The sequence below is a fragment of the Triticum dicoccoides genome, chromosome 3A (genome assembly GCF_002162155.2).
Source record: "Triticum dicoccoides isolate Atlit2015 ecotype Zavitan chromosome 3A, WEW_v2.0, whole genome shotgun sequence".
In the NCBI taxonomy this organism is placed as follows: Eukaryota; Viridiplantae; Streptophyta; class Magnoliopsida; order Poales; family Poaceae; genus Triticum; species Triticum dicoccoides.
In genome coordinates, this window is record NC_041384.1 from 24836520 (window position 1) to 24863603 (window position 27084).

General features: G+C 46.1%; 2 protein-coding genes and 1 long non-coding RNA gene across 4 annotated transcripts; 2 read left to right on the forward strand and 1 right to left on the reverse strand.

The window, feature by feature from the left end:
- Positions 1 to 914: 914 nt before the first annotated feature.
- LOC119266817 lies at positions 915 to 3431 on the forward strand. The gene is made up of 2 exons (XR_005132154.1): positions 915 to 2616; positions 2931 to 3431. It is a non-coding gene; the product is annotated as an uncharacterized LOC119266817 (long non-coding RNA).
- Positions 3432 to 8132: 4701 nt separating this feature from the next.
- Positions 8133 to 9185, forward strand: LOC119266818 (Bowman-Birk type trypsin inhibitor-like). 2 transcript variants are annotated; one of them, XM_037548097.1, is made up of 2 exons: positions 8133 to 8300; positions 8417 to 9185. In XM_037548097.1, exons 1-2 carry the CDS (start codon positions 8171 to 8173, stop codon positions 8830 to 8832), a joined length of 546 nt encoding a protein of 181 aa, XP_037403994.1. In that variant the 5' UTR covers positions 8133 to 8170; the 3' UTR covers positions 8833 to 9185. The 2 variants fall into 2 exon arrangements, with proteins under 2 accessions (XP_037403994.1, XP_037403993.1); XM_037548096.1 differs by having other exon boundaries at positions 8134 to 8300; positions 8411 to 9185.
- A 488-nt stretch (positions 9186 to 9673) lies between these two features.
- On the reverse strand, positions 9674 to 21531 carry LOC119271793 (ESX-1 secretion-associated protein EspK-like). The gene is made up of 3 exons (XM_037553478.1): positions 21278 to 21531; positions 10098 to 10683; positions 9674 to 9897 (listed from the first exon to the last, which is right to left on the reverse strand). Exons 1-3 carry the CDS (start codon positions 21529 to 21531, stop codon positions 9805 to 9807), a joined length of 933 nt encoding a protein of 310 aa, XP_037409375.1. The 3' UTR covers positions 9674 to 9804.
- Positions 21532 to 27084: the final 5553 nt, after the last annotated feature.

Genomic DNA, 27084 nt, shown 5'->3' on the forward strand with positions numbered 1-27084 from the left:
GCGAAAAACAAATTACTAGGCATAGTCACCAGTTTAGTCTAGCCCATTAACTGATAAAGCCCACCTATAGGTACGATCATGGACTGTCTTCCGCATACAGCCTTCAACCCCAACTCCCCGTGCCTCCACTCCTCCGCTCGGTCTCCAATTCTCCATGGCCATGGTGATCTGCCGTCTGCCGACTAGATTTGAGCGACCGATACCGCCGACCCAGAACTTCTATGTTCTTTGGACCTCTCCTTAATCCCCTTCTCAGTTGGAGCCTCATGCCTTCGACGCCCTCAAGCCGAACACCCACGCCCTACACACTTGACCTGTTCCTCCACTGTTCGTCGTTGCTTTGATTGGAACCGCACGCCTACACTATCACGCCACCGACACCCATGCGCTACGCCGTTCATTACTAGTTAGTGCAGTAATGCCTTAGACTTGGTAAATATAGACTTGCGAACTTTTCAGTAGTATTGTGCAATTGAACATCCATCAGTCTCTGATGCATATTCTGAACGAGACAGATCTATATATGAGTTTTTTTCACACTAGACAGAAATATTATTATGACATGGTCATCTAATTGTCACATATATCTGTTTGATGTCTTTAAGTAGCTTGTTTCATGAGTGAGGCGTTCTGGAGGCCGAGCTGCATGCAGGCCATAATCACGTTAAGCATTGTCGTGTTGGGATCAGCGCGTCCCGACTTAGGGCATGTATAATGGTTGATAAGATAGTCTTATCTTAAGTCTTGCATGTGATTTAGAGATGACAAAAAAATATGTCCACAATGGGTCATTTCTTAGCCTTATCTTCAATAACCAGTTATTCCAAAAAAAGTGGTGAGACATATTGTGCTAAGAGATCATCTCTTGTCTTCTTTTAAATAAAAGAAGACAATCCTTTTCTTATGATTTCTCTCTCCTCCACCTCATCATTTATCCTACATGACGTGTCTAAGATAGAACCATTGTACATGCCCTTATCAATTCTATATGCTGACTATTTAGGAGAAAATACATAGGTGCCGTTGTCCAGTGTTCACTATTTGTACGTGGGCCTCCGTTGTGGCAGATGATGGTTGCATTGACAAGATGTTCCTCGTGTGCGGCTTTAAATTTGGGGAAACGTTAAACACCGGCTGACCGGCCGAAGCCAGCGCGGGTCTCCTCGCGTAGTGGGCTCAAAGTAGGTAGCCTACGCACCGCTTTGGTTGCCTTTATCTCATCCACGGGACGCCCTCCTCCACTCATTTTTCCAACCCAAACACAATCTATCTTCCTCTTTCTCTGTGCTTCCTCCAAATAACACAAATCCATGGCAAAATAAATCATGCACAGCTTGCAGCTCCGGCGAGACTAGCATCTGCTGGTCGCGGACACGCGCAGCTCGCGCTTTGCCCCAGTAGCACGCCGCGTGCAGCTCTGGCGAGGGCAGCATCTACTCGCCGTGGCCTTCCCCAGCAGATGGCTTGCTGCAGACGAAGATCTGCGCGCCCCGCTCCGCTCGCAGGAGAGGGCAACCACCAACAGAAGATGATGCAACCTCGGCTCGGCAGAGCTACAAGCATAGGCTCGCGGAGCTGCAACCAGCCACACAAATGCTGGAACCGGCGACGGCCGTGCTGCGACGGCTTCGGCGGCGATCCAGCTTTGCTGGAACAAGCTACTTTTTTTTGCTGGAACCATCATCAATTTTTGCTACCACCCACCCGCCCAAATTTTTGCTACTAGGTGATTTTTGCTGTAAACGATGAACCATTTTGCTACAACCGTTTCGATTTTTTGTTACTATCGGTGTTTGTGGATTTTTGATACATCCATCTTCTTTTTTCCTGTCTTTTTTGTTACAACCATATTTTGATTTTGCTGGAACTGAAGACAATTTTTGCTACATCCACCCACGGCGGTGTTGCTCAACGGCAGCAATGGTTGTTATTTTGCTACAACTGTCTCGAATTTTTGCTACTACCAGAGATGCTATTTGCTACCACCGGAGTTTTGCTATGGTAAATGTTTACAGCCGGACGACCGGCTAAGTTTTGGGCCGGTCGCGCGTGACGCGCGTCCCATGTGAACCCACATCCAAACTGCCACGCACTTCTCTGGCTTCCGTTCTTATCCTTTCGCTCTTATCTCTTCCTCCATCGTTCTTTTCTTTTTCTCTCTCCCATCGTTCCCCATCTCTCTCAAGCCATCGATGGAGCACCTCTCTTTTCGATCCGCCGGCTTGGTTCTCCGGCGTGCTCCCTTCCCACTATAACCCTCTTATCCAATGCGAGCTCCTCCATTCTCTTCCCTCCCTCCCTCCTACTTCATCAGCCCTCATTTTTCTATTGCGTGCTGCAAGGGCCGGAAGCGCAGATGCTGCACCCAGGCGACCATCCCTGCAAACGGCGAGCCAGGGGACACCGATGATGCAACCGGTTTCGCGGGCTGCTACAACCGGCATCGTGTGGTGCTACTACCAGGACCGCGGGGAGCTGGAACTGGTTACACCAGAGCTGCGACGACACGTCGCTGTTTGCTGGAACCGGCACTCCGAGGAGCTGCAACCAGCTTACATATAGCTGCAACCAGCAATCTGCGGTGCTACAACCAACAGAGGGCGGCGGGCAAGAGAGGTATTTTTGCTGGAACCATCAGTTGATTTTGCTACAACCATCTAATTTTTTTGCTGGAACCGACGATGGGACCAGCACCATCTGGGAGCTGCATAGGTTGTTTTTGCTGGAACCTTAGTTATTTTTTGCTGGAATCAGGGTAATTTTTTGCTTCAAGCCATTTACTGGGTTTTGCTGGAACCTTAGTTGCTCAAGTCGTTTTGCTGGAAACTGTATTTTTTTTACTGGAACCAGTTTTTGATTTTGCTGCAACCGACCACCGGAGTCGTTTTTTATGCTGAGATGTGTTTTCCTGCTGCTATCCGGTGGTGCAGGTCCACAACGACGGCGAGCCAGGGGCAGCGGCGTCGTGCTATATTGGGTGGCGTGAGTTGCTGGAACCGGCGTATGGCAGAGCTGCATCCGGCAAGGGCGGTTGAAACGACAGCGAGATGAGGAAGGCGTGTGATGATGGCGAATTCGGGCTGCGGAGAGAGCGGCAAGCAGTGGTGATCCAGCGCGCAGCGGTGATTCGGCAAGCGGCGAAGATTCGGCAGGTCATGGGGCCCGTCCATGGCGCTCGCGCCTCTGTAGGTGCTCCCGTGATTTTCAAGGGAAAAGAAAAGGAAACAGTGATCGGGACGAAAGGGTCATGTATCTGACGGTTAAAAGGGGTGTCTCGGACGTTCCGAATGCGACCGGCCCAAATTTGGGCCGGCGCACCGGCGCCTATGAGTGCCCTTTTTCTATTACCAGTCTTCCTGTAAGCATTAGGAGTTTTTGCTACCATCCTTTGTTTTTGCTGGAACCATTCTAAAAATTTGTTACCAACGTCTTTTGATTTTGCTGGAACCGGCATTTTTCGCTTCGGTGTCGGCGGTGAAGGCAGGTGGTGTTTTGGTTTGCCGGCGGCGATGAGGCTGCAAGCGCCGGCGACGAGCAGGGGCAGCGGTGGTCCAAGCGAGAGCAGCGCAGCCCAGCATGCGGGATCCCGTGAGCGGCGGCGGCGCTTGCTTTTTTCTCCTCTTTTTTCCTGTGGGGGAGGATGACGATAGAAGATGCGGGGCTGATCTGACGGTTACGCGCATCCAAATCGAGCGGCTCTGGTTTGACCAGCCAAAACGTTCCGCCGGTGCGTCGGCACAGAGTACTGCCCTTAAATTTGCCCCATCTAACGGGAGTCTCGGGATGGACAGAGAAGCCGGTAGGGCAGTAAAATCTCAAAAAAAAAAAAGGGCCGGTAGGGCAGTAAATGAGTTGGAACGCCCCATGCTGGAGAGTATTTGGTTCGCATAGTAAGCTTGGTCGGCGCATCACCTCTTACCTCCCTCCCGCACACCATAGGAGTAGCGCTTTCGCCATGGATGGGATGCAGTTCTTCGAGGAGTGCGATACAGGGTAATGTTCTGCCTGATCTGAAGTGTTGCGTGCTTCTTACTCTTACGGGGTGTACTTGGGTTAGATTTCATCGTCTTGGCTTGGTATTAATTTTTTCCCTTTTTCATCACTTAGGATCAGATCTAACCGGCTGTCGCTTTCCGTACTATTTGGGCTCGTTTGGACGCCGGACTTTTGTTAATGGAGGGAGTTGCTGGCGAGCAATCGGTTGATGATCAGACAAACAGATCTCCTGGTGTCTGACATGCTGGTTTCATTTTTACTGAATCAGGCGACGGCGGGACGCTCTGCAGGACCAAGGAGACAAGCATACGGAGGAAACAATCATCAGAGAGGATTAATAACTCGGACAATGGTGGTAGCAAAGGAGGATGGAGATGAGGACAGCGTGGTCGTGTCCAGTCATAGGGGTCTTGCTGGACGCGAAGGTAATAGCATTACCACAAAATCGGATGTGGTGTCTGCCGGATTAGTCAAATTTGTTCAACGTGTTCATTAGGCACAAGTTCTTTTGATGTGGCCTCAAATTTTGTGGGAAGATGGATGCGTATCTGTCGCACGGCACCTTTGAACATGATGGGTTAGACGATGGCAACTGTGCATGAGCTGGTAGGGCCGAGTGGTTAACATGGGATGGTACTGTGCATAAATGGAGAATACAGTGTCATGCAAAAGTGTATCAGGTGAAATACGTGCATGTAATACCAGACTGCACCTGATTCCTATGCAGACGGACGTGCCAGATAACGGCCTGCACGGAGCTCGGCCTCAAAACAGCATTTCCGCATTTTTGTTTCATACTGTACATACCGTAGGTTTTTATATGGAACTGTCACCTTCTTAAGCTTTGGTCACGCTCCGCCACTGATCAAGGACCCGCCGTCGGTGATGGGCTCCGGTTTTGGCATATCAGTGGTAGACCCAACTTTGGCATTGAAGGCAAAAAAACTCACCGCATTCCTAATCTCTCTCTCTCTCTCTCTCTCTCTCTCTCTCTACAGCCCACGAAGGTCTGTTGTGACATCGTGTGTTTACAAAATATGGACATCATCAATATTAAAGAAGATAAAATCCAGAATAAATAAATGTGTGCATGGTTTGCTTCTTACTTGGATCTTCTTAGATCAATTCAACTAAAATTTTGACAAGCAAATAAAATGTGATAAAATGCAACGAAGATCATCTAATTACGAAAAAGGGTTTCCCCCCGCTTTGTATTACAAAGCAACCAACTTCGATACAGCCAACGATAGGTGCTGGGGCGGAAGCAGCACAGTCACGCCCAAAAGAAATGAAAGAGAAAACAAAAAAGAAACAAATGCGAACAACGACGGATCAACGAAAACGATGAAGACCCACAACCGCTGCGCCCACCGGAGAGTTCCACCACACTCCGAGCACTCCGGACCGCCGCATACCAAGCAACAACTTCAAGAAGGACCACGACGCCGACGACGCTGCTGCCCGGACAAGTCCTAGGGTTTCCCCCGGTATGTAGAGGATTGCGGGGGAAGGGGCAAACCCGACGTCCTTCAGGAAGGCACGACGGCGCCCACAGACGTCACCACGTGGGTGCCGGACAAGCCAACACGAATTTCTCCGGACCACCAACCACCCACGCCTCCCGACGATCCATCATGCGCCACCAAACACGCCGCCCACCAACACGCGCCACCACGGCCGGGCAGTCCCCATCGCCGTCTCACCGTGGCAAACGAAGCGAGACCGGCGGGAGCAGAGAAGGCAACCGGGAACGAGGGACGGCAGCAACAGCAGCCACGCCGGAGGGGACAACCTCCACCGCCCGAGGCGGGAACCGACCGGACGTAGCAACAGGGGCAAACCGGGCAACCGTGACCAAATCGACCGGGGGAAAGGGAAGGTGGAGAAGTGGCCCATGGCCACGACCGGCGCTGTGCCGGCTCCAGCTCCCCGCGAAACCATGTTTCGCCCCCGCGCCGAAGGCCCAGATAGGCCCGGCCGAGCCCGAGACGGGCTCGTGAAGCCCACGTCGCCGCGCTGCAGTACATGCGCCGCCGTCGCCGCTACCCCCCGCACGAGTCGCCCCGCCGTCCGCCGGAGATGCCGCAGAGGAGTTCCGGCCAGACCCGCCCAGACCCATATGGGGCCCAAAAAGGCGCAGATCTGGGCCGGAAGGGCCTCGCCACCAGCCGCTGCAGCGCCCCGCCGCCAAGCAGCAGCGCCGCCGCCACCTCGCCACCCGGCACCGCGCCACCCAAGGAGCCACGCCGCCGCCGGATCCGCTGCCGCCGAGGTACACCGCCGCCAGCCGCCAGCTACCCGAGCCGTGGTGCTGCGCGGGGGGAAAGGACGCGCGGCCGCCGCCGCCGGCACCACCCGAGCAAGGCCCGATGGCCCAGGCCGGCGGCGGCGGGAGGAGGAAGGGGGTGGGAGGTGCTGGGGAGGGCGGGGAGGGAGCCCCCGGTCGCCTCGCTCGGGGAGGCGACGCGGGGGTACGGTGGGGGGAGGGGAGGGGGGAAGGGAGGTAGACGCGGTCGGGGAGGACTAGCGGCGCCGGCCACGGCCGCGGCTACCCGCGACGGGGGAGCCGGCGGCGGCGCGGGCGGAACCCTAGGGAGGGGGAGGGTATCCCTGGGCTGGTTTCGTGTCTGGTTTTGGTTGAGTCCCAAGTGGGATTGTTCGCAAAAATATTTGCAGTTAAATTAATTTGGAAAAAAAAACCTAAATGTTTCCAAAACATGAAATTGTTAAAACCATTTATGTGTATAGTATTATACAATTATCTATCATCCCACTTCAAAATAAAAATTTACAAGTATTTTTGTATTTTTAAACCATCTAACAAATGCTAGAAACTAGCTATGATATTAATATCACATGTTTTTTTTTTGCGGGAACACATGAATATTGTCTAGTCTAAAACTAATCATGGTTTGATCAGGATGTATTTTTGTATTCCAAACCTTCCCAAGTGAAACCCTCACTTTGCAATGCTCGGAAATTTTAATACTAAATTACAAAAACAGAGACGGCTCAAATCAGGTTTAGCAAAAATGCTTGACTAAAAACCTTCTTAAAAATCCCGGGAAACATGATTCAAGAAACCTAGTTTTATTTGTGTTTTGCCATGTATTTGCTCTCAAAAATGGGTTTCTCTTTTCAACCGGAAAAGGCATATGAAAATCGATGATCGTATGGCTGATTGGCTCATAAATCTTGAGCCGCCGACAAAGGGACGCCTGATGGAACTCCATAACGGAAATAGGAAATTGTGAGAAAGTGAACCATCTCACTAGACACTCATCCAATGCTTTGTTAACTCAATCTTGCCTTTTAAAACTTTTCCAAAACCAGATTTGTTTTTTTAGCTAGAGGCCCTCGAATGTCCAAACACAACAAAACTTCTAATTGGTCATTGCACACCTGAGCATCATTGATTCCAAAAAAGAATATCAGAATTGTTTTTGAATTTTTTTAGTAATTATTTTCATTTACTGTTGATCAGATGGAGATGAGCCTGAGCTCAGACGCCAATTACCTCTATATGTGAGCTAATCTATGACATGCAAGTGTATAGATAGATCTCTGAGATGGCTGTGGTCCATACCCTGGAGTAAACAGGCCTGTGTGGCACTGTTTCCCAACTTGACCCTCGAGGAGGACCCGCTTTTCAAACTTTTTAGAATTAGCAAATCTGGATTTGGGTGTGTCTAGCTCTCATTTAGAGGAGAAAATTACTATGTCTCATCTAAGTTCTAGTACATCGTTGGGTGTTATGCCGAGATTCGTAGGAGTTAATCAAGTAGGGTAGGAGTTAGACGAGACTTTGTTAATTCTCATCCAGCAAATCCGGATCTTGTATTAGCCACGAGGGAAGAAGCGTGGTGTGCACGCAATGCATTTTATTCATCAGTCAATTCCAGACGTACCGTCACTTATCCTGTTCCATTGTCAGCGTACCCATGCTACAATCAATGGAAAACGCGCATATACGGTTTTAGTCAACACTTTATCATTAATCGATAGTCCTTATCCACACATATGTGATGGCGAGCTGCCATGTGTGCGTATTCAAATTTGCTCGTTGCATGGTAGCGATTTCCACGCGTTAGGTGATCCATCGGTGTCACGAGGCTACATATACTACGACTGGTTGCTAATTCCAAACGCACAAGCAAGCTCAGTAAGCAACGCCATGGGGATGAAGCGATGCATCCTTCCCAGCATCCTGCTGATGCTTTCACTGGAGGCAGCCCTCCTCGTCGCCGGCCGCCCCTCTGTCGACGGCGAGGTGGGTGCCATTCTCCTGCCGAGCCAAGGCCAAGGTACGGTTGCGCGCGCGTCAACTCCTTTCTCTAGTTCGTGGCTTCATCATGCATCCATGATCCATGAAGAAACTGATCTCAGCTTCACCACGTTAACTGAGGGCTCGCAGTTGCAGACCAGCAAGCAGCCATGGCGGCGCCGAAGAGGCCGTGGAAGTGCTGCGACCGCGCGCGGTGCACCAGGTCCATCCCGCCGATCTGCACCTGCGTGGACGAGGCGTTCGAGTGCGCCTCCACCTGCAAGGCATGCGTGCCGTCGACGCGGAACCCGTCCCTCCAGGTCTGCGAGGATCAGTACGTCGGCGACCCCGGGCCCATCTGCCGGCCGTGGGAGTGCTGCGACTCGGCCGCGTGCACCAAGACAGACCCGCCGACGTGCCGCTGCGGGGACGAGGTCGAGCGGTGCGCTCCGACCTGCAAGACCTGCGAGCCGTCCACGTCGGACCCATCCCTCAACGTCTGCAGGGACGCGTACACCGGGGCCATCCCGCCCACATGCACGCCAGAGGCGGTTGCCGCCGGCGGTAACTAGCACGCGCGTCGTCTCTACTCCTGCCTTGCTGCTGCAGCAGCCTGCACTTTGTGACTATATAAAATAAAATTTGGATAAGCAACCATGAATACGCCAGCAGGTGTTATTTATAATCTTCTTAATAACTAAATGGTGCTCGTTTCTTACGTTTCATCATGAAACTTTCATGCAGTTTCGCAAAAGTTCTATTTCCAAAAGATAAACTGAACTAGAGAAAGGTCACGGCGTGCATGTCCCGGTTGCGGTAGCTCGAGAGGCGAATGGCGCCCATGCCATCGGCGGCGAAGTGGGCTGCCTCGAGGATGATGGCACCTCTCAGAGCAACTTCAATGAAGCGACCTATTTTATTTGTCCATGTCTGTTTAAATCTCCGCGGACAAAAACTCAAGACCAACGTGCCGATCTAAACCTAAAATGCGTCTGCTTCATGTCCGCACCTGCGTCAGCGCGGACATGAAGCGAATGTGCCGCGCGTCCGCTTGATGTCCCTCATGGCCCCACTTGTCGGCCGGCCAAACACCGCACACGATTGTTTTTTGACGCGGCCACCTTCTGCGAACCCATGCGTCAACGACTGGAAGCAAGGGGGGCCATCTTTTTTTAATCCACGCTTAAGGGGGAGGGTGGGCGGCCTCATCCTCTTGCAGTGGGTTGCCCGTCCACATCTCTTTATCCCCATGGCTAGTTAATTATGTTAAAACTCAATTAACTTGTGTTAATTATGAGGGAATCTCCCCTTTAACCAACCGCAGCCAGTTTGCGTCGGTTTGTGACATCTCTCCCGAACGGATGCCTCTTCAATGCATCCCTTCTGCCTGTATAAATACTTACAATCATCTAATGAAAGGACACTCATTCACTTTTACATATGTGCCGAGGCTCTCTCGATTGTTCTCTCGTTTCCCTTTCAACACGTTATCAGCACGCTCCCGGCGGAGCGATTCCATCTGCGCGACGTTTCCCCCTACAACATCATTCGCTCGCGTGTTCGTCGGCGTGGTGGTGCCCGCTACTGTGGCCGCCCTCAGGACCGACGTCCCTGCAGCGCGCTGTGGCCATGAATTCCTGCAGGCAAAACAAGGCCATGAAGAACAGAAAATGAATGAAGAACAGGGGAGATGGCATCCATCGATCAAAAGATTGGAGGTTTAAACCGAGAATTCATTGTCTCCCATCACGGCAAGAGTGTAAATCGAGATCCACCAACGAACAGATCGGGAAGAAAACGGAAAAGGTACACGCGTTGATTTCTTAAATCGCTTTACCTTTGTTTCCTCTATGAGGGACAGTCTCGTCGCGAAGAACGACGGCGGTCGAACCCTCGGGCCCCATGGGCAAGGTGCCTCATCGGCGTCCAATGGTGGGAGACCGCCCTCGGCCGCGTGATCCGTCGCACAAGCGACGAGCATCTGGCGCAACGGCATCCTGGCCCCGGCGCTGCTCCTCCCGGCACACCCCGTGCTCGACCATCGGCCTTGCCCCCACGGGCGCAGAGGCGACCCGGCCCCGACGCTGACACATGGAGCCCAGCGGCGCTCGGGCTCACGAATGGCGCTTCCAACGGCGTCGTACCCGGCACCCACCTCCCCGATGACTCCTACTCCGAGGACGAGCGAGGCGGGAGATCCTCTTGCCGCCAGTGGTGCGGCCGACTGGCCGTGGGCGTCTTCGCCTGTGCCCAATCGGGCCGGCACGCCCTCCCCGGAGTCCTCTGGCGCAGCCTTCTCCGGCCTCCAACGCGAGGCTCGACGGCGCTCCGCCCGGGTCGTGGTCTCTCCACGAGTTGCAGGAGAAACGGCCGACCGGAATGGCAATCGCCGCCCGCGTCGGTCGTGGGGATTGGGATGGATGCTGGCAGGGGATCGCTATCCCTGGCCGCTTGCTTCTTATCCAATTGGCTGACCAGGCCGGCCCTAGGCTGGCTTCCCCAGCGTGGCCCATTTGCATAAGATTGGGCCACCGCTTTTCAGCCCTTTTTCTGTTGAGTTTTAATATTCCAGAAAATATGTGGTTATTATGTGGCATGTTCAATATGTTTGCTTTTTAACAATCTCTATAACATGTCTTATTACTATAATGACATTGTTTTGCGATCGAGGTTAAGTTTTTCTCGCACAACAATATTGATTTGCGATTGAGAACTGTATATTTTTTCTCACAAAACAATCTCATTGCGAATGAGATTAATTCTCTCTCGCAAAATATTAATTCACCCTGTTGAATTATCTTGCAACTTGATACAAGAACATCTCATTAAATTTGAGGTGTATATAATTCAAGTTTTTTCACTTGAACATCAAGTTTGCAACATCATTACTATTCATTTATAATAGTGGTGTATTTCTATTGAGTACGATGTATTCCGGAATGTATGTATCTCCATGTCCGGTACATGTCAAGATTAATACGTCTATTTGCAATTGAGATTTTCAATTTTTCGCAAATACATATGCAAAATTCTTAGTGATTTCTTCAAATTGATGTATTGGGATCCTGAGGTAGTGTGTAGATCTACTGCTTTGCAGATTATCACCACTACTGTTTAAGCCTACATTTTGTCAAATTTGACATTATGATTGCACAACATTGTGCACTCCCATGCATTTTACTAAGTCATGACATAAGACATTAGGAGTGAGTATCTACTGATTTCATCAGATTATACTCCCTAGTGCTGCGAGATCTACTTCATTTTGGAGATTATCTTCAAGGTGTCATGCTTAGCAATTTGAGATTCACATTAATGGTTTCAAGATAACTTCTTGAAATATCCATTAATTTTACAATATTACCATGATGGTCTTCAATTTACTAATCGTAAATTAACTATCTCTGGTAACCGATGGCTAGAGAATTTGAGGCATTCGCCCTCAATCGCCACCACTACACTACCTGGGCATGGACATCATGATCACTCTTGTGTCTTGTGGAATAGTGTGTGCAATCCAAGACCACATGATTAACCTCTGGTCGGAATCACACCGCTAACAGAAAAATATTGTCTTATACATCAGAAGGCATTATATCGATTCAGATCTCTGCATCTGATTATTCTGTATCAGCAATTTCTAGGACACAACAGACCTCAGGGGCAAAGGTTTGGAGCTCACTTCAACCTTCAGCCTGACATCACCAGCAGTGACGGGACCCTATGGGCACGGAGAATATGATGGTTGAATATGACTCAACTAACATGTTTGAAGACTTCGTCTAGTCTCTCAATCTCCTGAGTGGTCAACATAACTTATGTCCATTTATGATGTTCTAATAAGAACATAAGTATTGTTGTCATCATATATTGTATATCACAATATATTGTAACAGCACTTTGGTACAAATACATTTGTATGTATTCTATATATCTGATAGTGATTTTCATATTGAGAATCTTCATGTCTATATATAGATTTCTACGGGAGTCAATCCGATGAAAAATGATATGTGCCTTGTGGACATATGCACCACAAACTCTATACTCAGGGAAGTCCAATGTTTCCACTCTCATTGAGAGAAATGAGATATTTTAAAATCGCTAGAGGCGATGAGGTGTTTGTTGGCTCAACTCGAGTCATATTTACTATCCCTGTGGGTACCCGAGTAACATCGGGATGCTTTATTGCTTCCCAGGTTTAACTCGTACCCTACTAAACTATAGAGGTATCCGTCAAAATAGTTTCCATAGAGAAACTTATGATGACAACAAAGAGAAATATCTTCTCTTTACCATATGCAACGGATATGGCAAGCACATTCTCTATGTATCATCGGCATTGCACTACACATACTACAAAACCCGTAACACATGTTGCGTACGAGATAGTTTTCCAGAGTGTCTTTTGCATGACAAACTTGGCATTCCTGCTTTGGTCATCATTGACATTGGGTTGAAACCGAAACTATCAACAATTCCACTGGTTTATGATTGTTATGATGCTAAATTCTAATAACATTTGGATTTTATGTGCACTACAAGTGACACAGCGAAGCTAATTTTAAGGCTGGCACACCTTAAAGTCTACGCTGAACCACTCAGACTCCTTGAATGCATCAAGTCGAGGTAAGTGGCTCTTCCCAACCATTGAGTAGACTATTCAGGTATCCATGGTTCTAAAATACATATCTACATGATGGTCTTAAGTGTGTGCTTTATTCACACGAAACCATTGGCCATTATCCTGACATCGATTTCAAGCAAATTGAATGGATAACATTGCAGAATTCTCCTTGAGGGCCATCTCTATGGCTTTTGGATTGAAATTTAGCAATTTGTCCTAATGTCTAGACTCAAAATGATTTGGTAGAATCCTATCCAAAGAGTTAAGCTCATTGCATTATATTTACTTTGGAATTGCAACTTACCAACTTTACGTTGGAGTCATGCAGTTTTACATGCTCATGACAGAACTGCATAATATTATTCCCCACTATCTTTGATATGTGGATATCTACCAAGTATTTCCTATCTGCGGTAATTCGATTGCATACCGATATCACCACCCGGCATACATCATTGGCCCCTCAACATATAGTTGGGATCTAGTAAGGAATAACTGTATTTCCGTCAATACCTCAAGCCCCTCACATGGGGAGTTATTCAAGGCCAGTATGTTGATTCAATGAGGAACATTTCTAGGCATTAGGGGGAGATTTCAAGTACCACAAAGAATGCCAGGAAATTAGTGGAATGTTCAACACATTTTCTGCCTCAAATCCACATACTCAAATATCTGAACCATGTGTTCAGAAGATTTGCATCACATTGCAAATAACCTGCCAGATTCACTTATTGACTATAAAGGTGTCACACAATCCTATAATCCTGCAAAAATATGCCTGAAAGAGTGATGGTACCAACAAAATTCACTCCACTCCCTGTTCATAGCAACAAGGGTAGATGTATGGCAGAAGTACATCAGGATTCAGCTTCCCGCAAGCAAGGATATCAAGGCCTGTGAATCAGTAAATGCAAGTCAACTTCACGTTGACAGACACCTATTGGGTAGTATACATCCAGTGGACGGGAAACCTCCACCAACCCAGGTCATAGTGCACACAATGACCGGGACATCGGAATACCCGACTCAACCGCATTGGGAAATCGTGAGCAGTCACCATGGGTAACAATATTTCCATCAACTCTATATTAATATATAGATTCTGGAGAAACATATAACCGGAAGTCTACAATTGTTGACATACATTTCTCAACTAGATTGTAAAAACCTTTAAATGTTTCAGATCCAAAGACCATGGCCATGGCAAAGTGTGAACAACACTCGGACTGAACTCAAGCAAAGGGTATAATCTAGGTAGAAATGATCTTGCTCAATAATGGGAAGGTATTCATAAGCAATACCTACACCAGTTTTCGTCTGGAAACAGAATTGAGAACAATGAGGTGGTGAAACAAAGAGCAAGTATTGTAGCACAAGGGTTCACGCAGATACCCAACTATTCCAGAGGTGAAATCTCATTCCGATAACTTATATATTTGGCGGTTCAAAATCATCTATCTCTGCAGTTGATAGATGTAGTGATTACATATCCATGTCGATCACTAGATTCAGACATATATGATTGATTCCCGATGGAATCTCAATTCTGAATCGAAATACAAAATGCAACATACATTGTGTAAAATCAAAAAGTCACCATATGACTTATCATTATCGTCGGTACATTTGGTACAACCGACGTAGTGAGTTCCTTATACACAAGGACTACTCCTACAATGATGATTATCCATGTTTGTGTTTCTGCAATGACGACACATGTAATCATCTAAATGACGGAGTTTAAAATGAAGGATTTGGGTAAACCAAAATACCGCTCGTTACTACAAATTGAGCACCTTCATTTATACATTATGGTATACTATGTTGTCTATATCCAAAATATATTGAAGAAATTCACTGTGGACAAATCTTATCCATCCATAGAGAAAGGTCTATTTAGACCAAGTGATGATGGAAATGAGATATTGTGACTCAACGTTCCATAATGTCATTGGATCCACCAAACATAATTGGCTGGTACTCAAGAATATCTTTTGATATCTCCAAGGCATCAAACATTTTGTCCTGGTTTTTCAGTCTCACAGAAATGTGAACACCGATATGATTGGGTACATCGATCAGATCCCCACTATGTCAGATCGTAGACAAGTTTAGTGTTCCTACTAGGAGTGGTAGCCCTCTCATGAAGAGTCTTTGAAACAGACCTCATGGCTACATCCACCAACCATTATCTCAATGATAATGTTTCTTGTGTTGCCCGGATGCAAACATGTTACATAATAAGCAATATCACTATATTGTATATCTTGCAAGTCAAATCATGCAACTGATTTGTTCACCAAGTCTCTACCAACTTTTTACATTCCAGGAATGTGTTCATGGAATTGGTATATGACGACTTCGGAATATGCAAGAATCAGGGGGAGTATCCTCCTAAATTGTTCCTATTCAATGCATCATATTATACTCCTTTTCCCTTCATGAGTTTACTATAATGGTTCTCATAAAGGTTTTTAATGAGGTAATATCAACATGAGATCATATGTCATACTTTCTGTTTTCCCCACCGGGTTTTTTAGGAAAGTATATACGACATCTTTATTGTTCTCTAAACTCTATGAGTTTTCTCGTATTGATTTAAAAGAGACAATAACCATTATATGTTGCATCATTTTCTCCTTATTTTTTCCGCTGGGTTTGAAGGAGTTTAGCAACATATCAAACAGTATACTCCTCACATTTTCCCACAGGGTTTTTGGAGGAGACTTTTTCAAGATGATGATATTACATGGACAAGTGTAGATTAGGGGGAGTGTTAAAGCTCAATTAACTTGTGTTAATTATGGGGGAATCTCCCCTTGTACCAACCGCAGCCAGTTTGCGTCGCCAACTGTCGTGTCGGTTCCTGACATCTCTCCCGAACGGATGCTGAAGGAAATATGCCCTAGAGGCAATAATAAAGTTATTATTTATTTCCTTATATCATGATAAATGTTTATTATTCATGCTAGAATTGTATTAACCAGAAACATAATACATGTGTGAATACATAGACAAACATAGTGTCACTAGTATGCCTCTACTTGACTAGCTCGTTAATCAAAGATGGTTATGTTTCCTAACCATGGACAAAGAGTTGTTATTTGATTAACAGGATCACATCATTAGGTGAATGATCTGATTTACATGACCCATTCCATTAGCTTAGCACCCGATCGTTTAGTATGTTGCTATTGCTTTCTTCATGACTTATACATGTTCCTATGACTATGAGATTATGCAACTCCCGTTTATCGGAGGAACACTTTATGTGCTACCAAACATCACAACGTAACTGGGTGATTATAAAGGAGCTCTACAGGTGTCTCCAAAGGTACATGTTGGGTTGGCGTATTTCGATATTAGAATTTGTCACTCCGATTGTCGGAGAGGTATCTCTGGGCCCTCTCGGTAATGCACATCACATAAGCCTTGCAAGCATTGCAACTAATGAGTTAGTTATGAGATGATGTATTATGGAACGAGTAAAGAGACTTGCCGGTAACGAGATTGAACTAGGTATTGAGATACCGACGATCGAATCTCGGGCAAGTAACATACCGATGACAAAGGGAACAACATATGTTGTTATGCGGTCTGACCGATAAAAGATCTTCGTAGAATATGTAGGAGCCAATATGAGCATCTAGGTTCCGCTATTGGTTATTGACCGAAGACGTGTCTCGGTCATGTCTACATTGTTCTCGAACCCGTAGGGTCCGCACGCTTAAGGTTTCGATGACAGTTATTTTATGAGTTTATGCATTTTGATGTACCGAAGTTTGTTCGGAGTCCCCGATGTGATCACGGACATGACGAGGAGTCTCGAAATGGTCGAGACATAAAGATTGATATATTGGAAGCCTATATTTGGATATCGGAAGTGTTCCGGGTGAAATCGGGATTTTATCGGAGTATCGGGAGGTTACCGGAACCCCCGGGAGGTACGTGAGCCTTAGTGGAAGAGAGGAGAGGTGGCCAGGGCTGGGCCGCGCGCCCCTCCCCCCTAGTCCGAATAGGACAAGGAGAGGGGGGCGGCGCCCCCCCTTCCTTCTCTCTCTGCTCTTTCCCCCCTCCCGAATCCTATTCCAACTAGGAAGGGGGGGGGGAATCCTACTCCCGAAGGGAGTAGGACTCCTCCTGGCGCGCCCTATCATGGCCGGCCACACCCCCCCTTTGATCCTTTATATACGGAGGCAGGGAGCACCCCTAGAGACACAAGTTGATCCACGTGATCATATTCTTAGCCGTGTGCGGTGCCCCCTTCCACCATAGTCCTCGATAATATTGTAGCGGTGCTTAGGTGAAGCCCTACGACGGTAGTACATCAAGATCGTCACCACGCCGTCGTGCTGACGGAACTCTTCCCCGACACTTTGCTGGATCGGAGTCCGGGGATCGTCATCGAGCTGAACGTGTGCTAGAACTCGGAGGTGCCATAGTTTCGGTACTTGATCGGTCGGGCCGTGAAGACGTACGACTACATCAACCACGTTGTGCTAACGCTTCCGTTGTCGATCTACAAGGGTACATAGATCACACTCTCCCCTCTCGTTGCTATGCATCACCATGATCTTGCGTGTGCGTAGGATTTTTTTTGAAATTACTACGTTCCCCAACAGTGGCATCCGAGCCTAGGTTTTATATGTTGATGTTATATGCACGAGTAGAACACAAGTGAGTTGTGAGCGATATAAGTCATACTGCTTACCAGCATGTCATACTTTGGTTCGGCGGTATTGTTAGACGAAGCGGCCCGAACCGACATTACGTGTACGCTTACGCGAGACCGGTTCTCCCGACGTGCTTTGCACAAAGGTGGCTAGCGGGTGACAGTTTCTCCAACTTTAGTTGAACCGAGTGTGGCTACGCCCGGTCCTTGCGAAGGTTAAAACATCACCAACTTGACAAACTATCGTTGTGGTTTTGATGCGTAGGTAAGATTGGTTCTTGCTTAAGCCCGTAGCAGCCATGTAAAACTTGCAATAACAAAGTAGATGACGTCTAACTTGTTTTTGTAGGGCATGTTGTGATGTGAATTGGTCAAGACATGATGCTAAATTTTATTCTATGAGATGATCATGTTTTGTAACCGAGTTATCGGCAACTGGAAGGAGCCATATGGTTGTCGCTTTATTGTATGCAATGCAATCGCGCTGTAATGCTTTACTTTATCACTAAGCGGTAGCGATAGTCGTGGAAGCATAAGATTGGCGAGACGACAACGATGCTACGATGGAGATCAAGGTGTCGCGCCGGTGACGATGGTGATCACGACGGTGCTTGGAAGATGGAGATCACAAGCACAGATGATGATGGCCATATCATATCACTTATATTGATTGCATGTGATGTTTATCTTTTATGCATCTTATCTTGCTTTGATTGACGGTAGCATTATAAGATGATCTCTCACTAACTATAAAGAAGTGTTCTCCCTGAGTATGCACCGTTGCGAAAGTTCTTCATGCTAAGACACCACGTGATGATCGGGTGTGATAGGCTCTACGTTCAAATACAACGGGTGCAAAACAGTTGCACACGCGGAATACTCAGGTTATACTTGACGAGCCAAGCATATACAGATATGGCCTCGGAACACGGAGACCGAAAGGTCGAGCGTGAATCATCTAGTAGATATGATCAACATAATGATGTTCACCAATGAAACTACTCCATCTCACGTGATGATCGGACATGATTTAGTTGATTTGGATCACGTAATCACTTAGAGGATTAGAGGGATGTCTATCTAAGTGGGAGTTCTTTAAGTAATATGATTAATTGAACCTAAATTTATCATGAACTTAGTACCTGATAGTATCTTGCTTACTTATGTTTGATTGTAGATAGATGGCCCGTGCTGTTGTTCCATTGAATTTTAATGCGTTCCTTGAGAAAGCTAAGTTGAAAGATGATGGTAGCAATTACACGGACTGGGTCCGTAACTTGAGGATTATCCTCATTGCTGCACAGAAGAATTACGTCCTGGAAGCACCGCTGGGTGCCAGGCCTGCTGCTGGAGCAACACCAGATGTTATGAACGTCTGGCAGAGCAAAGCTGATGACTACTCGATAGTTTAGTGTGCCATGCTTTACGGCTTAGAATCGGGACTTCAACGACGTTTTGAACATCATGGAGCATATGCGATGTTCCAGGAGTTGAAGTTAATATTTCAAGCAAATGCCCGGATTGAGAGATATAAAGTCTCTAATAAGTTCTATAGCTGCAAGATGGAGGAGAACTGTTCTGTCAGTGAGCATATACTCAAATTGTCTGGGTATAATAATCACTTGATTCAATTGGGAGTTAATCTTCCAGATGATTGCGTCATTGACAGAATTCTACAATCACTGCCACCAAGCTACAAGAGCTTCGTGATGAACTATAATATGCAAGGGATGAGTAAGGCTATTCCCGAGCACTTCGCAATGCTGAAAGCTGCGGAGGTAGAAATCAAGAAGGAGCATCAAGTGTTGATGGTCAACAAGACCACTAGTTTCAAGAAAAAGGGCAAAGAAAAGAAGAAGGGGAACTTCAAAAAGAACAGCAAGCAAGTTGCTGCTCAAGAGAAGAAACCCAAACCTGGACCTAAGCCTGAAATTGAGTGCTTCTACTGCAAGCAGACTGGTCACTGGAAGCGGAACTGCCTCAAGTATTTGGCGGATAAAAAGGATGGCAAGGTGAACAAAGGTATATGTGATATACATGTTATGATGTGTACCTTACTAATGCTCGCAGTAGCACCTGGGTATTTGATACTGGTTCTGTTGCTAATATTTGCAACTCGAAACAGGGACTACGGATTAAGCGAAGATTGGTTAAGGACGAGGTGACGATGCGCGTGGGAAATGGTTCCAAAGTCGATGTGATCGCAGTCGGCACGCTACCTCTACATCTACCTTTGGGATTAATATTAGACCTAAATAATTGTTATTTGGTGCCAGCGTTAAGCATGAACATTATATCTGGATCTTATTTGATGCAAGACGGTTATTCATTTAAATCAGAGAATAATGGTTGTTCTATTTACATGAGTAATATCTTTTATGGTCATGCACCCTTAAGGAGTGGTCTATTCTTATTAAATCTCGATAGTAGTGACACACATATTCATAGTGTTGAAGCCAAAAGATGCAGAGTTGATAATGATAGTGCAACTTATTTGTGGCACTGCCGTTTGGGTCATATCGGTATAAAGCACATGAAGAAACTCCATACTAATGGGCTTTTGGAACCACTTGATTATGAATCACTTGGTACTTGCGAACCGTGCCTTATGGGTAAGATGACAAAACACCATTCTTCGGTACTATGGAAAGAGCAACAGATTTGTTGGAAATAATACATACAGATGTATGTGGTCCGATGAATATTGAGGCTCGTGGCGGATATCGTTATTTCCTCACCTTCACAGATGACTTAAGCAAATATGTGTATATCTACTTAATGAAACACAAGTCTGAAACATTTGAAAAGTTCAAAGAATTTCGGAGTGAAGTTGAAAATCATCGTAACAAGAAAATAAAATTCCTACGATCTGATCATGGAGGAGAATATTTGAGTTATGAGTTTGGTGTACATTTGAAATAATGTGGAATAGTTTCGCAACTCACGCCACCCGGAGCACCACAGCGTAATGGTGTGTCCGAACGCCGTAATCGTACTTTATTAGATATGGTGCGATCTATGATGTCTCTTACTGATTTACCGCTATCGTTATGGGGATACGCTCTAGAGACGACCGCATTCACGTTAAATAGGGCACCATCAAAATCCGTTGAGACGACGCCTTATGAACTGTGGTTTGGCAAGAAACCAAAGTTGTTGTTTCTGAAAGTTTGGAGCTGCGATACTTATGTGAAAAAGCTTCAACCTGATAAGCTCGAACCCAAATTGGAGAAATGTGTCTTCATAGGATATCCAAAGGAAACTATTGGATACACTTTCTATCACAGATCCGAAGGCAAGACTTTTGTTGCTAAATTCGGAAACTTTCTGGAGAAGGAGTTTCTCTCGAAAAAGTGAGTGAGAAGGAGTTTCCTAACGTCAGGATAGTTTCCAGGGCCAAGGAGCAGGAGCACCGGAAGGCCGAGGTGCTCCTCAGGGCCGTGAACATCAGAGTACCGTTCCCTTGGTGGAATGGTATCTTCGGGAAGATTCGCATCTGTACGCCATTAACGACTCCTATGTTTCAGAAACAAGTCCTATGTTTCAGAAACAAGACCTTAGTTGCAGAAAAAAAACTTCATTTTGCCCGCTTGCAACAAACTAGTGTTGCGCTTGCTCCCTTTGCAACAAGAAGCATCTCGCAGAGAAAAAGAACCCCTTGCAATCATAGGCCTTCGCTGCCGCCATTTGCAACAACGTCGTTGTTGCAGAAACTCACCTCGTAGCACCGCTACTGGCGACGATGGTTGAAGAAGGTGAGGATGGTGCCGGGGATGATCCACGCACGCCGCCCCCCTCGATGCTAAGCACGGTGACGATGCTCCCGTAGGAGAGCGGCGGAGACCTGGGGCTCCCCAGGGACATCGAACGCACACCGCCGGTGAGCACCCGCTCAGCCGTGGGATTCATCTTGATCCAAGGCCCGTTTCTCCTTTGCTCCACCCCGGCCTCCGCCTGTTGCATGGATGGCATGGTTACGATGGACCTCGTGCAACCTCAAGCTAAGACCTGAGAAACTTTCTGGGTTTACAATTGCTCGGCTGGTTCGTTTTTGTGAGGATCGACTGATGTACTTCATCCGTTCCTAAATATAATTTATTTTAGATATTCTGCTATAAACTACATGCGGATGTATATAGACATATTTTAGATTGTGGATTCACTCATTTTGTTTCGTATGTAGTTCATAGTGGAATCTTTAAAAATACTTATATTTAGAAATGGAGGGAGTAGGATGATGGTTCATGGTGCACGCTCGCAAGCCATATTTATATACCAGAGAGTTGTATTGGACGGTCACTAGGAAGAAAAGTAGTCGTGCTCCCCAGAGCGAGTCCACAGGTGGAATATTTGAAGTGGCCAAAGACGCGGGGACGGGTCCGTGCGTGGACCGTTGCCGGTCGGTCATGGCCGCGCGCAGAAGATATGCACGTCCGCGGGCGATAACACTGGAGAAAAATGATTCTAAATTTCTTTCAGTTTCCATCGACCAGGCTGGCATGAGCTCTTCATCCAATCGAGCGGTGCCACTAGATTTCGTGTGGCTAGAGTGAACCGGACACATGTTTTGTTGTTTACTCTTTTATTATAGATAATTAGATAGAATGTACTGGATGGGTAAACGTTCCTACCATGACATGACAAATCTCTCTAGCTACTAAGCTCCCTTGAATTTCATGCCTCTCATGGCTCGGGCTGAGGAGAGCATTGTTCGGCCCATTTGGTAATGTGTGTCCACTGCTTCAGTGTGTATGTCCTTATGTTATTGTGTCTCTCAACTATAAAGTATATGTGTATTATACTCCTATTTTTCTTTTACTCCGCGTATACATTTTGTCTTAAAAGTCATTGTAAGTTTGACCAAGTTTCTAGAAAAAATATTAACATGCACAATACAAAACCAATATCATTAGATCTATCACGGAACATATTTCTAAATATGAACTTGATCAGACTTTATAAAGTTTGACTTTAGAGAAATCTAATACGTGGAGTAAAAATAAACAAATGCGGTATATAAGAACATTACCGTGATTCTCATGTTCCTGAGGACAACCAACTTTATAGATGAACTGGAGATGGGCATGGCGTGTTCGCCCTAGGGAGCATTTGTTAATGAATAGTAAATTAAAAACAAATAGCAAACCACTTTAGAAAGTGTTAATTTTTATTTTCATGTACATGTTAGCGACCAAAACATGCATGAAAATTTTCACGAGATGGAACAACAGTCTTCCGCCAATGAAAAAACAAAGCTAAGTAGTCGAGAAATGTCAAAAATTTGTCGTCCAACTTGTTTTTCTTACACGGATTGAAATGCTTTGGCATTTTAGACATGAATATGTGCATGTTTGACTTTTTAATATATTTTGTCATTTACAAAAAATATTCAGTAAACATGACCAAGTGCTCCATAGAGCCGAATTGAATACTCCCTTCATTTCACAATGTAGTGCATATATATATTTTGAAAAGTAAACCACACAAACTTTGACCAAGTTCTTTAAGAAAAGAGTGAATTCCACTTTTTACCCCATATTTATACATTTGTGACACTAATTACCCCTTCGAGTGAAAATTCGTCTAGAATACCCCTTTTGAAATCTTTGGACCCTTGTTTTTTGATGCGTGTCCATCAGGTAAGGTGTGAGGTGACGCCCTGTATTCAAAAACATGTGGACGGCCACAAGGAGTGGAACAGATAGACAAGAGAAGTTTGGACAAGATCGCCAATGATGCCCTCCGATCCTTACAGTTTTTTCTACAAATCAATGACGCAACATGCCGATCCTATCGACCATAAAGAGACAAAATGTAAAACTGGGGTAAAACCGTGTTAAAAGTCTCCAAAATCTGACATTTCGATAAAAGTTCCGCTAAATAGGGTAATATGTGTCACAAATGTACAACTACAAGGTAAAAAATGGAATTCACTCTTAAGAAAAACATTACATCTAGAATGCCAAGCATATATCATTAGATTCATTATAAGAAGTATTTGCATATTTTAGATCTTTGGTATTATAGATATAAATTGTTTTCTCTATAAACTTGGTCAAAGTTCATAAACTTTGACTTCTTTAAAAAAATCTGAGTATTAGAATATATACCAAAATTTGATGGCTCTATCTTTTACAATGTATGCATCGCGTACAAAATAAATAGACAAGACTTAACTCACGCCATAAGAACCACACGGCAAAGCGCGTGTCACACTCTAGTAGTTTCTACCCCACGAAAATGCATGGAAGGCTCCTGAATGCTCCGTCGCCGAGCTAGTGTGATCCCTTCAAGGTGAAACTTCACTACAGGCCAGTTTTCGTCATTTTCTGTTTCCAGCAGAAACTCCTACACTAGTTCAAGCTGACTAGTCACACACAGGTTTTGGCTGGCTGATGCCTTCTCTTGATTTGCAACCGATGGTTTTGAATTTGGAATGCTGATTTTTTTTTCCCCACGACAATAGTTTCTCCTCCACGAAGATGTACGCAAGGATCGTGCAGTCGTGCTTCCTCGTAGAGCGTCAAATTAGTAGTAGCTTCGCTTTGTTAGACAACGTCGGTAGACCAAGACAAAATATCAGTTGTTCCTTCCCAACACAAGCTCCTCACGTAGACTAGTTCACCCACACAGCGGGTTCTTTGTGGTACCTTCATTTGATTTGCAGCGGATGGCTTTGAATTTGGACTGCCGATTTTCATTGCAATAACTATAGCTGTGTTTTGACTTCCTTTTTTTGTGATGCCCTACCGGGGTTTGCCTGATGATGCTATAATATTACAACCGAGCACAACAGAGCACCGGGGCTTGATGATGAAGAAGTCCAATCGTGCTCGCTCGCCGAGCACCAGAGATTAAAGGTAGACCAAATACTAGTGTGGTTCCTTCAAGGTGAAACTTCAGTGCTGTCCATATCATCATCAGAAACAAAACAAAAACAAGAAGTGATAGCAGTGCTGGTTTCGGTCGTGCTCTAGCTGTTTCCAGCAGAAATTTCGTAGACTAGTTCAAGCTGACACACAAAACAGAGATAGGTTCTGTCTGATGCCTTCTCCTGATTTGCAACTGACGGTTTTGAATTCCTCAACAACAACAAAACTGACAGTTTTGAATTTGGACTGCTGACTTTTCCACGTAGGCCCTATTAACCCGAGCAGGACGCCTAGACTTTGGCACCCCTGCTACAGAGCGCCCAGCCCATGTACTACACAACATACGCTAATGCTGGCATACTGTACATACAAAATCTGGGCAATCCCTATTTGACGCTCACTGCCTCAAATCGTCAAGAGAACACACTTAGGGCGAAAATATAACCCATAAAATTACAGGACCTGGTCTCCGGACAGATTTCAGGAGCGATCTTGTTTCCAGTTTTTTTTTTATGTTCCATTCCTAGCGGTTTTCTGCTATCCTTTTAAGGTATTTTATTTTTAGAGAAATCAAGAATAAATTTCATTACATTTTAAAAGTACACCATTTTTTTAAATTAGAGAATATTGTGGAAATGTATGTGCATTTTCAAAAATTTGGGAATATATTTTGAAATCCGTTGTTTAATAAAGTTGGTGAATATTTAGGGAAATCAGAGAAATACGTACTTTTATTTATTTAAAAAATCCAGCAGCTGTTTTTCTGGAAAAACCGGCAGAAAATATTAGGTGAAGGAATTCGGGAGGAGCGGAGCCCTTGAACTCGGCTGCTGACCCAATTGCTAGCTTTGTGCGTTTCCACGACATTATGTTGTAGAGAGTGTCATATAGGACCTCTCTAAAATGTCTCTACACAAAAGCTTACCAAACATTATAGCTGGATCGAGAACACAAGAAGGCCACGCGGAAGGGAAGCCCACATTTCTAAGAGGGGTTGAAATCTCCTGCCTAGGTATTATTTCGATGTACGCAACCATATAAAAAACTAATGGAAAACACAAGTATTTCGTAAGACTTAATATATGAGGCATTTTATTTTTGTGCAATCGTATTCTCCCCCCACTCCTTGTTTCTAAAGCTCGCCCTCCCCCTCATATTTAAATCCTGGCTCTACCCCTGGGCAGATAGATTTGGCTTGAGAATAAAGTGTGTTAGTATGTATTACATCATGTTGTTCTTGCCAGCGTGTTAAGGGCCTATTTTAGTCGTTTCCTTGATTTCGCTTGAGAATAAAGTGTGTTAGTATGTATTACATCATGTTGTTCTTGCAAGCGTGTTAAAGGCCTATTTTAGTCGTTTCCTTGTCTTCTATGAAGACCTCTTAGATCACTGGCCGAGCATCCATGTCCGCGAACTGGCCCCCCTTGTCCGCAGACGAATGCAGGAGGAAATTTGCAGGTTGTCGTTGAAGATGCCCTTAAATGATGCGCAGAATCATCTTTATTAATTTATTCAACAAACATCTTGCAAAAGTATACATCAAATAACCTGAAATCATCACGTCGCACCTAAAATCTCGACGATGGGAATGCCATCACAACGCCCCAGCTAGATCTGAGGGCATCACCGAGCCGCCTGCATGGTGTACCGGGGGCTCACATCCTCTCTTGCACACCTTAAGCGTGCACCGTTTGCACACGCTCCAGAAGCCGCCGCCACTAGAAACGAGCCGTCGACCGTCTTCATGGCAGTGATCCGCATTATTCTTACCAGGCCAGCTGTCAACGCCTCCACGGCTCCAAACAATGCCATCTGGTCTAGTTTTGTGGTAATAATCTTGTTAGATAAAGTAGAATAGTAGATTAATATAATTTAGCGTAGAGCCAAATACAACTTCAAGAGAATAACATAACCCATTTTAATAGTTACTTAGAAATAGCTTCCGAGCGGCGAAATACTATGAAACCAAAAGAGCCACCATTTCATTTGAACATTGTCACGTACTCCGTTTTTATTTTATTGCTCACACACTGCTGCCTGCACTACTAGGCGTGTGTGCAGCGCAGCACATACGCCACGACTAGGCACGTAGCGATTCAAGCTCAGGCTGGACGGCATTGACCAGGTGACCAACGCTCGTGCTAGTTACCGCCGGCGGCAAGATCCTCCGTGCACGTGGGCCCCATGTCGCCGGTGTACCGGTCGTTGCAGACGCGGCGAGATGGATCGGACGGTGCCGGTTCGCAGCTCTTGCAGGTCGGAGCACACTGCTCGACCTCGTCAAGGCAGCGGCACGCCCGCCGGAGTGCCCTGTAGCACAGATCGATGTCGCAGCATTTCCACGGCCTCTCTTCCTCCTCTCCCCCCTTCTTCTTCGCTGCTGCCACGGTCACCACTCCTGCCTGGCCTGCAAATCCTCGGTTAAGGAGCCAATGCTTCCTGCACCAGCTAGCAAACTGAACAAGGAAAAAGGAAATGTCGGCAGGCATGGTCACCTTTGCCTTGGCTCGGCAGCAGAATGTCGGCGCCCATATCGTCGGCGACAGTGACTGTGGATGGGATGCCGGTAGTGGCGGAGACAAGGGGGGGCGAGCAGGGGCCTGGCCTCCCTAACGATCGAGCATTAATCGGTTATACGAATGCACCTATTCCT